This window comes from Lissotriton helveticus, chromosome 7 (assembly GCF_964261635.1).
Source record: "Lissotriton helveticus chromosome 7, aLisHel1.1, whole genome shotgun sequence".
Lineage (NCBI taxonomy): Eukaryota > Metazoa > Chordata > Amphibia > Caudata > Salamandridae > Lissotriton > Lissotriton helveticus.
Window position 1 is genome coordinate 1171596648 of NC_136068.1, and position 12261 is coordinate 1171608908.

Here is a 12261-nt window from a genome sequence, read left to right on the forward strand (position 1 = left end):
TTTTTAAAACCTTGCACTTGCCTGCTCCAAAATGTGGGCATGTATGACTTCCTGTACACTTCCACCGCAGATTTGCCATGTTTACGAAATCCCATTGAAATATTCATGGGTCAAGATTCTCCCCATTTCTAGTGATAGAAAGCAAGTCACTTCCATATTCCCTGTCCACAAAACCTGCAGACGTCAAGCCATCTTAGATAACGGTCATGCTTTTCATACCTGCGCATTTCAAGGTGGGTTTGTTCCATTCGCCGCTGATTGGACAGATCATGGTGCGCTGACCACTGCGCTGTACGTAGCCTGGCTGACAGGCGTATATGATCTGTTCTCCAGGTTCATAGACCCTTTTCTCTGGCTCAGCCGCAGCAAACTCCACCTTAGGAGGGTGTGGACATGCTGAAAGAGAGATGACAACACAATTTTGCAATCATTATTGAGATCAGGTGCTGGCATTCATGTCCTTTTCAGAGATTTGAATTAAAATGCTCCGCACTGCTCCGATTTAAGGTCTCAAGTTAGCGACGCGGCAAGCACAAGGTGTGGTTTAAAAACAAATTAATTTAACTTATCCCGTCGTATGTCGACTTACCTGACCCCCACCCCGCCTCACCACCTCGCCTCACTGCTCTTTACCTTTGCCGGCCACCAATGATTTATAATAATTTTCTTTACCCCTCATTGATAAAGCATGATAAAGCAACTTTGCAGCGGTGGTGCCCCTGTTAGAGAGGAGGAGCGTTGCCTCCCTGCAGGAGAGCAGGAAACAGGAAAAATAAAACAGATTGATTACCATTTTATTTTTTTGTGCTGGTAGCAGCCAAGTCTGAGGGTGGAGCAGAGTAATGTGCATTACAGTTTAATGTGCGCATGTCACTTTGGCCGGCTGTCTTGCAATGGCCAGCCTGACATGCGCACGTTAAACACTCTAACCTGAGCAGTCTTAGACAGCTGGGTGGAGAAAATGCACAGCCCCCAGTGATTCACGGAGCTTCAAACCAGACTGCTCCAGCCAATCCTGGTGCTTCTTTCATGCTGAGAGCAGCACCAGGAATTTGTACAGGGGAGTTGCTGGCTGGAGCTCTGTGAGCCTGTGGTGCAGAGATTAAGAGGAGCACCGAGTATGAGCCAACAGGTAAGTTCATCTTTTTTTGTTTAAATCCTTTTAACTCACTGACAAGCAATGTGAAAAACAAGCTCTGCTTTCAGTCTCAACTCCAGAGCGCTCAACTGTGGACTGTTATAAAAAGTTTAAAACGGACCACGATTGAGAGCTTTCATGCTGAGCCTAAGGGTACTGCTGTTTTTTTAGTGCCCGTCAGTGGGTTAATATTCATCCATCGCCCCCACCTGTTCTAATTGCCGCTGGCCACCACTGCTGCTTGTAGGGCAGTCCTGTTCGAGGAATACTGTCTGGTGATTAAATAACATAACATGTATTTGGAAAGCATAAATCCACCTTGAAAAGTATCATGGCACTTGGATAATGGATGTTTAGTGTTACTCAACTCAATGGTAATCATTTTCTTGACCCGGAAAAGATGAAAGACGGAGTGGACCAGTGAGATTACAACCTGTGGCCATGAGGTCAAATACAGGTCACTGGAATGGGTGCATTAGACCATGAAGCATTAGTCAAGACCCTGCATGAAGTAGTGTGTTGATCATACTTTGCTTTAGTAGTATATGTTGCCTATCTTTACTGAAAAATATTGGACTTTAAAATTATTAAAACCTATTTGAGCTTTTCATGCTACATTACTCATTCCTTCAGTTTAACAATTTTGGACTGAGAAACATTAAACACTACAGTATCAAAATGCTTTAGGAGGCTAGTAGCTTTGCCAAATGTGGGACAAGTGCTAATATGCTAAGGAGTGTGCAGCCTGAAGCTACAATATGCAAACATGTTGCGGTTGTCAACATCTTGTTTCCTCACTCGTATAGAGCAGCATATTTGCAGCCTTGCTCTGAGCAGGTATGAATACTGTCCTATGAGGCCAACCCTCTTCAACGCATACATGATCCCTGTAGCTATCATCACCCGCTCCCAAAACATAAATGTCCTCTCCTAAATGCAACTTATTTTCTCCCTCACACAAAACACCCCAGACTCGGATCAAGTTTAATGCCTGTATGACTGAAATCAGCCACTGGATGAAGATCAACTATCTGGAGCTGAACACCAGTGAGATCAAAATCATGAAGTTCAGGAAGAGCACTTCCCCAACAGAGCTCGGACCGACACCCACCCCACCACCCACACCTAGAACCTTGCGATCGTCATCAACAGCAAGCACAACATGACTGCTCAAGTCAACGCTGTCACTGTCTCATCCTTCCATACCCTGGAGATGCTGAGGAAGATTTTCAAATGGCTCCTAGTCAGCACCCGCAAAACCATCACGCATGTCCTTGTCAAAATTAAGCTGAACCATGGGAACACCTCTGCCCGAATCAACAAAAACTCACTAGATGGCTTTAGACCTTTCAGAACTTGGCGGCTGGAATCACTCTCAACCTCCCACACCACAATCACATTACACCACACCTAAAGGAGCTCCACTGGCTCCACAAACACAAACAAGCACAATTCAAACTCCTCACCCACACTTTCAAGACACTATACATAACACTGGCCCAGCACGCTAAAAAAATCGCATCTGCTTTCACTAACCTCTGCTCATCTGGACTCCTACTTGCACACATCCTGGAAAACCAGATCTAGCAGGCGAGCCTTCTACATTGCTCCTAAAGCTTGGAACGAGCTGCTGCAACGCTTAAGAGTGTCCTCCTCACTTCTTGAATTCCACAAGAAGCTGAAGATCTGGCTTTTTGAGTAGTCCCACTAGGCCCTAGGTTTAGCTAGGCTCATGCCTGCTTAGCACCAGGATACCCTCTCTGGGTATAGTGTGCTCTGCAAACCTATATAACATAACATAACTGATGATTGCCAAAAAGCATGAAATGAGCATAATGACATGTCCTGTATTTACTGAGCACTATTGCACTTCACAACTTCTTGAATATTACCTGAGAATGTCTCAAGACGTTTTTAATAAATGTTATGTTATGTTATGTTACATAGCATTTGGAAAGCTCAACATCCACCCAAGGGTATATTGGTGCTGGTGAGGTCATAGAGGGGTGAATAATTGAAAAGCCATGATCTAAGCTAGGTTTATCTAAAGGCTTGCCTAAAACGCCATGTCTTCAATGCTTTCCTGAAGGGGGCCAAATCCGTGATAGTTCAGATATCTATAGGAAAGGCATTTCACTCCTTGGGCTTATGTACTAAGAACCTTCGTCAACCTGCCCTTACTTCCTTAAATCTAGGCACTACCAAAATGTTGGCTGATGCTGAGCAAGAGTCCTTTAAGGGGAATATCGTGTTAGTCTGTCTTTCAGAAATGTAGGGGCCACTCCCATTAAATACTTGCAGACTAAACAGCAGACTTTAAATATAGCATGCTGCTTAATAGGGAGCCTGTGAAGATTTTAAAGATAGGTGGTGAAGTGTTTTCTGCGGAGTAGTCTGATCAACATGACTGCTGCATTCTGAATCAACAGTAATGTTTTTAGTGCACTATTGGGAAAGCCAAGATATCTGCAGTTCTCATAATCCAGCCTGGAGCCAATAACAGGTGCTATGAGAGACTTCATGGCATACTGAGTTTTTATTCATTTATTTTATTAGATTTTCATCATTGTAGGACTTGGCCTTTTTGGCTAAAGTTCCCTAAACGGTTTGCTTTCCCTTAGACCTTTTTCCTGACATAGAGTTGCCAATTTAGATGTTTTGGGTACTTTGCCACTGCTGATCAGTGTCAAAGTACAAGTGTTCCCTGTGTAAAGTGTAATGGTAATTGGCTGGCCATGATTGGTATGTTTGCCTTACTAGTGAAGTCCCTGGTGATGTGCACTCTGTGTGCCAGGGCTAGTAATGGAAAGGTGCGCGGAGAAAGGAACTCAGTCCTGCAGTGTTGGGCCTGCGCACAGTTTGCTAAGTTAGCAGGTTGTCCCGACAAGTGCAACCACTTGTCAGACCTTACTTTCCCTTTTGTGTACACAGTGGGCACCCCTGTGGTATGTCCTGGGTAACCCCTGGGCAGGGTGCCGTGTAGGTAAAAGGCAGGACATAGACTGAGATGTGTGCTATGTCCTGACAGCGAAAAACACTACATTTTGTTTTTCACTGGTGAAAGGCCATCCTGCCCAAAGGACAGAATGGGCGAGGCTGGGTATTGTGTTTGTTAGCCTAGTTTCCCATAAGTTTAAAATGGAGAGGTGAAGTTTAGTATGTATGAACTCACAGTGTCATAATACATCTTTCTATGAAAGTGGTTTAGTCACTGTTTGTTCAGAAACCACTGAGTTTTATACTTTAAGCATTTCTGTGTGTTTCTGCTGAATGTGGAGTGACTGTCTGGATCTGAGAGGGGAGAGGAGCTAGGGGATGGTTGAGATGGCACCAGACCAGGCTGACCTGCATCTAGAGAGTAGGCGGAGGAGAAGCCCCAGAAGGTGAAGGGGCCTGGGTTGCTGCCATAAAACAATTTACCCATCTCCTGCTGAGTGATTAATGATCCAGACCCCCAGTATCAAAGGGAGAAAGGTGACCCTGGGAGGGAGACACCCAGAACTGATTTAGGCAGGGGCAGGGGCACCTGAGAACAACGAATTTCAAAGACATTTAGGGGTATAACTATGAGAGGTGAGACCCCTGAACGTTGGAATAGAAATGGATTGAGACTGAAAAGGCTTGGACCCATTTCGTGGTCAAGAGGAACCTCTGCTAAGGAAGGAACAACTGAAGAGACTGCTGGGAAGGACCGACCCTTGCTTCTTGATCTGGGGCTAGTCTGCAGTTTCCTGTTTTAACCAAGGAAGAGGCTTTTGGGACTGTGCTTTGTGTGCTGGGTCCCCCTGCTTGAAGAAGACTGTGCTTTGTGCTGTGTCTTGTTACCCCAAGAGCCCGAGGTGAGCTGGTTCCTTGTTTGGAAACACAGGAACATTAAAGTTTCTGGAGAAGTTTCAAGCGATGCGGTAGGTGCATGTTGTGGCAGCGTGAGACCCTCGGAAGGTATGCCTTGTGATCCTGGACACACGGAGTAGAAGTGAGACTCAGATGCGCAGGGTGAGTGTTGTGGTGCGCAGGAGGCATTGGTGAGGAGCACCTGGTCAACGTGTGCATCAGAAGAGGAGTGAGTCTCGGACGCACAGGGTACGTGTCGGGATGCACCGGAGGCACTGGTGAAGAGCGTCTGGTCATCGAGTGCACCAGAGGAGAAGTAAGGCTCGGACACGGTGAGCGTGTCAGGGTGTGGCCGAAGGCGTTGGTGAAGAGCGCCTGGATATCGGGGCACAGGAGTTGGAGTAGGTCTCAGTGAAGCAGTGTGCGTGCTTTGGTGCAACCTGGTACTGTGGAGATGATCGGCTGATCATCGTGTGCACCGGAAGAAAGTGAGTCTCTGCAGCGCGGTGTGCGTGTCGTGGTGCCAACTGAGACAGCAAGAAGGAGTGCCTGGTGAACGTGCACTCGGAGTATACATGAAGTCCCATCAGCATTATGTGTGTGGCTTCATGCCAGAGGAGACCCGGAGGGCGCTCTGGTGAACGTGCACCCGGAGTAACGTAATCTCAGAGGCGTGGGGTATGTGTGCCCTGTGGCCGCCTGAGACCTTCCTGACAGTCGCAGCCTGACCACCAGTCTCGGAGGTGCTGAGCTGCCAGGCCGAGCCGCTGAGGCGCATTGAGAAAGTTCTGCACGAAGGAGAGTTGGGTTGCGACCCCAGGTAACGTGGATCACTGCCTGGGCGGGGTGCGGATGGACAGTCTCTTGGCCTCTGAGTCCTTCTGGCAATGTGAGCCTTTGCTTCGGCTCAGATTGGGGCCCCTACTGACCAAAGGAGTGGCAGTACTGGGGCCAGAGTGATACGTGTGGGGGGCAACTGTTATCGAAGAGGCAGACTGTTGTAATACACATTGCCAATATTGCTGCTATCGAACTGCCGGACTGTCTTATGACGCCTGACATTATTTCTGCATTACGAAGTAGACGATTGTAGCGCTACGCATTGCATTATTTCTCCATTGCAAAGTACAGGATTGTAGTGGCCTGCATTGCATTATTTCTTCATTGCAAAGTACATGATTGTAGCGACACATTGCATTATTCCTTAATTGCAAAGTACATGATTGTAATGGTCCGCATTGCATTATTTCTTCAATGCAAAGTACGTGATTGGGGTGTGATGCATTGCATTATTCCTTCAATGCGCAGTACATGATTGTAGCAGTACGCATTGCATTATTTCTCCCATTGCAAGGTACTGGACTGTATCGTTGCGCATTGTATTATTTCTCCTTTGCCCAGCACAGGATTGTATTGTTACGTAGCACACTATTGTTTGTTCATTGCAAAGTATGTGATTCTAGCATTGCAACCAGCATAACATTTTGAAAGCGGTGGTTGGGATTTGAACCTACCAGCCAGCCAAATCGAATCTTACCCTTTATTATATGTTTGTTTTTGTATCGTGTGATATGATCGTATATCTTTTTTTATAAAGTTTATACTCGTTTTATCAAACTCATGTGGAGTCCATTTGTGCTGTCACCAGTGGGTTGCTGTGAGTGTGGTTGCACATACTGTACAGTTGTGCCTTGGAGATAGGCCTGGCTGCTCGTGGCAAGCTACTAAGGGGGTGAGCAGGGCTATCTCAAACGGTGCCCTCACATGGCCTAACGTTGAGTGAGAAGTCCTGGGGTTTGCATTTGGTGACAGTGGTGCGGGACTGGGACTCCGGCTCCCAACAATCATATACCACAAAGTATAAACACTATGCCAACATATGCCACATGTATCAAGATAAATCACATTTGCACTAAAGTGTCAGTATCGCTTGTGCAAACATTTGAACCCCAGGAGTAGAGGATATACATAATCTCAGCAATCTAAATCATTAGGACTTATCTGGTCCTATCAGTAAGTGAGACGTAAGGGGCTCCAAATATCTTTTGGTCTTAAGGCCACTGACAATTCCTCGGCAAACTGTTCCTTACAATATACCATGTCAGTAAGCCACTGTTTAATTTTGTGTACAGCTCTTTTGCCTCCGTGTATGGCAACTCTCTGTTTTGCTAACAGTAATGCCATTGTTACGAACTTGCGGTGGGCTGGTTGTAGATATTTAACTAGGACAATCAAGCCCATCTCGGGAGTGCAATCCACCGGCTCCATTACCATGTTTGATGGAGCTTTCACTACTTGTGCACAGAACTGTAAATGGCTAAGAACTGGAACAAACTCCCCCCCACAGCATCAGACGAATGACCACACTGCAAGCATTCAGGAAGAGCCTCAAGACCTGGCTCTTTGGCTGAATCGGAGCTGCCCGAATTTCCTCCCTTCCCCCAGCACCTTGAGACCCTCACGGGTGAGTAGTGTGCTTTACAAATCCCTGATTGATTGAGTTAAGAAAGTTTGAATCTTCCTGATTGTTTTTAGTAAGAACACACACTTGGACGTCACTGCGCTAATGTGCAGCCTAAGTGAAAGATCTTGGTCTAAACTAATCCCAAGACTCTTCACCACTGGTTTTGGAGCTGGAAGAGTTCCCATATCCAGGGACCAGAAGGTGTTAGTCCACACATTGGGATTTTTGTCTATCACCACGATCTCAGTCTTTTCTGCATTTAGTTTCAGGTGGTTTTGTCTCATCTAGCTAGAGATAAAGAGCATCATGTTCCTTAACTGAACTTGTATTTCTTCCGTGGTGTGAAGCTGGACTAGGTTCAGCATAGTTGAATATCAGGTATCCTCTTTCATCAATTTCCTTGATAAGGAGCTGAGGGTATATATTGAAGCGGTGGGGAGTTAATGCAGACCCTTGTGGGACCTGCATTCAACCTTAAGGTCTGATGCTTTAAAAGGTTTTAGTTGGACTGCCTGGGTACTGTTTTCCTAAAACCAGCCCACCATGGTCGATGCAACAGTATATTGTGGTCGACCATATAAGGTCGCAGACAAATCCAACAATATCAAAAGAACACTGCATCCATCATCTAAATCCCCTCGCAGATCATTTATCACTAACATGTTTACGTGCTGTGGTGTGGTTGAAATGTAGGAACTGGATAAAAAAGAACTCATCGTTATTGGCAGTAATTTTTTGCGCAATATGATTAGCAAAGAGGTGGGTCGAAATTTGTTTAGGATTTCTGGGTCATCCCCAGGTTTCTTTAAAAGCGGGATCACAATTACTTTTTTTAAATAGTCGGGAACCTCTCCAGCTTGTCCACTCCCTCCTCTTCTACTGTTTGGTCTTTCTCCAGCTTGCCCACTCCCTCCTCTTCTTCTGTTTGGTCTCTCTCCAGCTTGCCCACTCCCTCCTCTTCTTCCGTTTTCTCTAACATTATTAGATTGATATTATCGGACACTAGAGGTACTAGAATTGCTGGGGGTGCTAGTAGATGTGCAATATAAATGACAAGAGCTCACATGCTGCTTAACCTATGAATTAATAAAATATGATTATTTAAAGCTGTTGCAAGTGCACCTTCATTCTTGGCTAATATTGGTCCAAATTGACTAAAGGAATAACTTTTTTCCAACCTTACCCTGTTGAAGTGTGAATACTATTTTAATGATTATTGTCAGAAGTATGAAATGTGAGTCAGGTGATTGATAGTGCTTATTGAACAGTATTGGACTGAAAAGATTATGGAAAATACTTTTGGATTTCACAATAAGCGTGAGCCACCATTTACCTCAACCAACAACAGAAATGTACTGAGATTATTCAGACCTGATAAGGATTTTGAAGAAGCCCAAACTGTTTCTATTCTGATTCCATGTCCTGCACCCCAGTTCCTGCATGGCATGGACTATATAGTCCATGCCATGCAGGAACTTTTTTTAGCATTCTCATTGCGGTGCCCATAAAAGCCCACCAGACATGAGGAAACTCATATTCTGGTGGGCAGTGCTACGGTGGGTTCGGAGGTGCAGGAGCAGGCTGCCGGCTTGGCGGTCCGCTCCTGCACCGCCAAACTCGTAATTGGGCCCTTAGAGTAGTTGAGCACACACAGCTTGACTGGGATGATATTGCTGAGTGGTGAAGAACAGGCCAAAGCAGCAAATATGTGCTCAGGGACTTTAGTGCATTGGGCAGAGAGGTTGAGTTAGGATCAACAAGTGTACTTTCTAAATGGATGAAGAACAAAGGCAATCACTTTGCAACGCCCATGCTGGGAAGCTGGGGCCATCGTGTTCTTGAAACCATCAATAACACTGACACAGAGGGCCTGCTTACGATGTCGGAGTTTGTGCTGCAGCTCTAAGCTGGCAGTAGCACAAACTCCCACGGAGAAACAGGCACCTGTGTAAATCCCTGCACCATGTGGCAGCCACCTCACGGTGTCTGCCACACGGTGCAGGGATTTACAGGAGGGCATAATAAGTGCCCCTCAGGTCTACAACTGGAGCCTGCAGAGACATGGGGGCCCTGCTAGAGAGCCCCAAAGTTGCTTTCCGACAAGCTTTTCATTTTGGAAAGTCTGACATTAAAAGCTTGTTGGAAACCAACATCAAAATCCCCACAGCGTAAATGCCGTACATAGGGGATTATGAGCAGACTCCGACTGGCGCCCGTTGGGAGCCAGTCGGTCAAACCGGCAGGTTTGAAATCTGAAAAGCCTTTATCATAATAAGACTGTCAGATTTGAAAACTATGACGTGGGTCAGAGGCTTTCCGACTCACATCATAATTTCCCCCAGAGTCTTTACAGGTATGCCAGCTGGCCCTACTTGTCCTCTATAGTGTTTGAAAGAAAAACAGGATCTTGTCAGGACCTTTTTTAATCCCATGAGCCTGTTGTCTCCTGGGAGGCAGGGAGGGCTTCCATCTTTCGATAAAGGGGACACAAGGATGCCAGGGCAGAACAGTGGGAATATATTTTGGACTTTTCCAAGGAAGGCAGGTTCTTCAGGCCTGGTGCTATGGGTATGAGAAGCAGCACCCAAGTTCTGACTGCACCACAAAAGTCCATAATGTGCATAATGCACAAGTAGGACAAAGGTCTTACCTTCAAAAAGGGCTTACAGTGGGATGAGATTAGGTCACAAGGATCAAAGTCTTGAAGAGATTCCTCGGATCTAGCCTTTCTGTGGCTAATCATGACCTGTGAGAATGAAAAATAGATGTCTGTGTTGCTTCCCCGAAGAGTAGGTCCCTGTGAGAGCCGATTAAAGTTGGTGTGGAATCTGGATGGATAGCTGCCTTATAAAATCAGAAGTGGTATTGTGTGATTAGTCTGTATGTTTTTCAGTTCTAACTATAGTGTTATCCAATTTACAACTTAAAGCTTTTCATCTAGGAGCCGTCATTCGGATTCTTTTCATCTTGACGTAATGCATGTGTTAGCAGGTGGTTGCAACTTTCTAGATGAGTTCTAATGAACTTGTGTTTTCCATTCACAGTCCAATAAGAATGACGGCAAAAAGAGGAATAGGCGACCCGCATTCAGACTGAATAAAAAGGTTCTGGTCATGTATGAGGCCAAAGTATATTAGTAAGTGTCCAGGGCTGCGGGAAGGATTTTTGTTCCCTAGGCAATGTCAGATCAGATCAGAACAAGCTTTATTCAATTTTATGCATATAAAATCACAAAAGCAGGCACAGACAAATAAAAGAATGAGGAATCGCAATTAAATCAATGCCTCAAGGAATTAAGTCCATCACAGAATATCAAAAACACATGTCCATGTGACGTTTAAATAGAAATGGTTTTCTGATTCTCAATATACTTTTAAAAAACAGGCAATTGCATTGGTAAAACATAAATTGTCTAAAAATTCCAAAAATAAAAACGCCGGTCGGCATTGGGTCCACCCCCTAATCTTAAAATTGGCTGAATCCACCTCAACCTTTGCTTTTTGTAAAATTTGCAGAATAAAACCACATGCATTGAAGATTGCAAAGACTGATTATCACATGGAGAACAGCATAGCTCTTTTGACCGGTTATTTATTTCGGGCAAACTTATCAAATGGTAAAAGTTCCCACAACTAAATCGGATCAAAACATATCTATCAGACCCACTTAGATTATACATTATATACGGCTGTATAGTGTGGGTCGTTAAAATCAATTGGTGCCGTTGTACTGTCGGTTTATTTGCTTTTAAAGTAAATCTGTTTGCCTCCAGGTGAGTCATGCAAATTCTTTTGAACTCCTTCCTGGAGACAGAGTTTATGGATTCAGGGGACTTATAGTAATCAGGGTGCCCAAGGGGATGTATGACGTTACTCCGCATACCGTTACAACTACCTACCATTACAACGCGACCATTACAACGCATACCATTACAACGCATAGCGCTTTGGGGTGCTGGATAGTGGTAAGTATAATTTACTATTCTAACTCCAGTCCCCGTGGACCCTAGGGAAGGTGTTGGATAGTAAATTATACCATTCCCTATCCTATAGCGCCCCCCAGCGCAATGCGTTGTAATGGTATGCGTTATAAAAGTCGCGTTGTAATGGTAGTGCGGAGTAAAAGATCCGTTGTAACGGGTGTATACCGCCCAAGGTCATACTTGAAGTTTTCTATGTATTTTAACCAGGCCATCTTAGTAGCCTGGACAAGCTTCACGCTGTCTTTAATAATTTCTTCGTTAAGACCAGTTCTGGTAGAAGTCCAGATTCTATGCCATAATAAAGCAGGCAGAGCTATAATGATGTCCGTAATATATGGAACGCCTAATTCACTATGGCAATTATAAACAGAAGTACTAGCTGGGACAGGCAGGAGCAACTTTTAAAATGCATTTTCATCTCTCTGAATGGGTAGGGAATCATGGAACCCCCACACGCCCGCCCCATAGGTAGCTATACTCACACATTTAGCTTGATAGATCTGCAGGAGCAGCGCTGGTTGCCTTCTACCCAACTTTTTTTGCGAAGTTGGTCACATCTGCTGTCGATTTCATGAAAAGTAAACTCCTACTTTTAACAGCCTAAAGCCAGGACCGATTAGAATCGAATAAAATACATAAGTAGTAAAATGTCTTGGTAGATTCTACCCTGCTACCCCCCATGGACATGCTCCTGCATTTCAGGCTACCCTTCCCACACGTCATTATGTAGGTTTTAGTGGTGTTCAATTTTAAGCCAAGATTGTCCATGTATGCAGTATAGGTGTAAAGTGTCTTTTGTAAGCCCATCTGTGTGTGGGCCATCAACACCCCGTCGTCCGCATA

The 12261-nt window shown here is 45.0% G+C and overlaps 1 protein-coding gene across 3 annotated transcripts in view; it reads right to left on the minus strand.

The window, feature by feature from the left end:
• Window positions 1-12261, minus strand: part of APOH (apolipoprotein H) — a 570693-nt gene that overhangs the window by 491104 nt on the left and 67328 nt on the right. For all 3 annotated transcript variants that reach the window (XM_078654312.1, XM_078654313.1, XM_078654311.1), the window contains exon 2: window positions 220-396. In XM_078654312.1, coding sequence (XP_078510438.1) covers window positions 220-396 — 177 coding nt within the window. The remainder of the gene's footprint in view (window positions 1-219; window positions 397-12261) is intronic.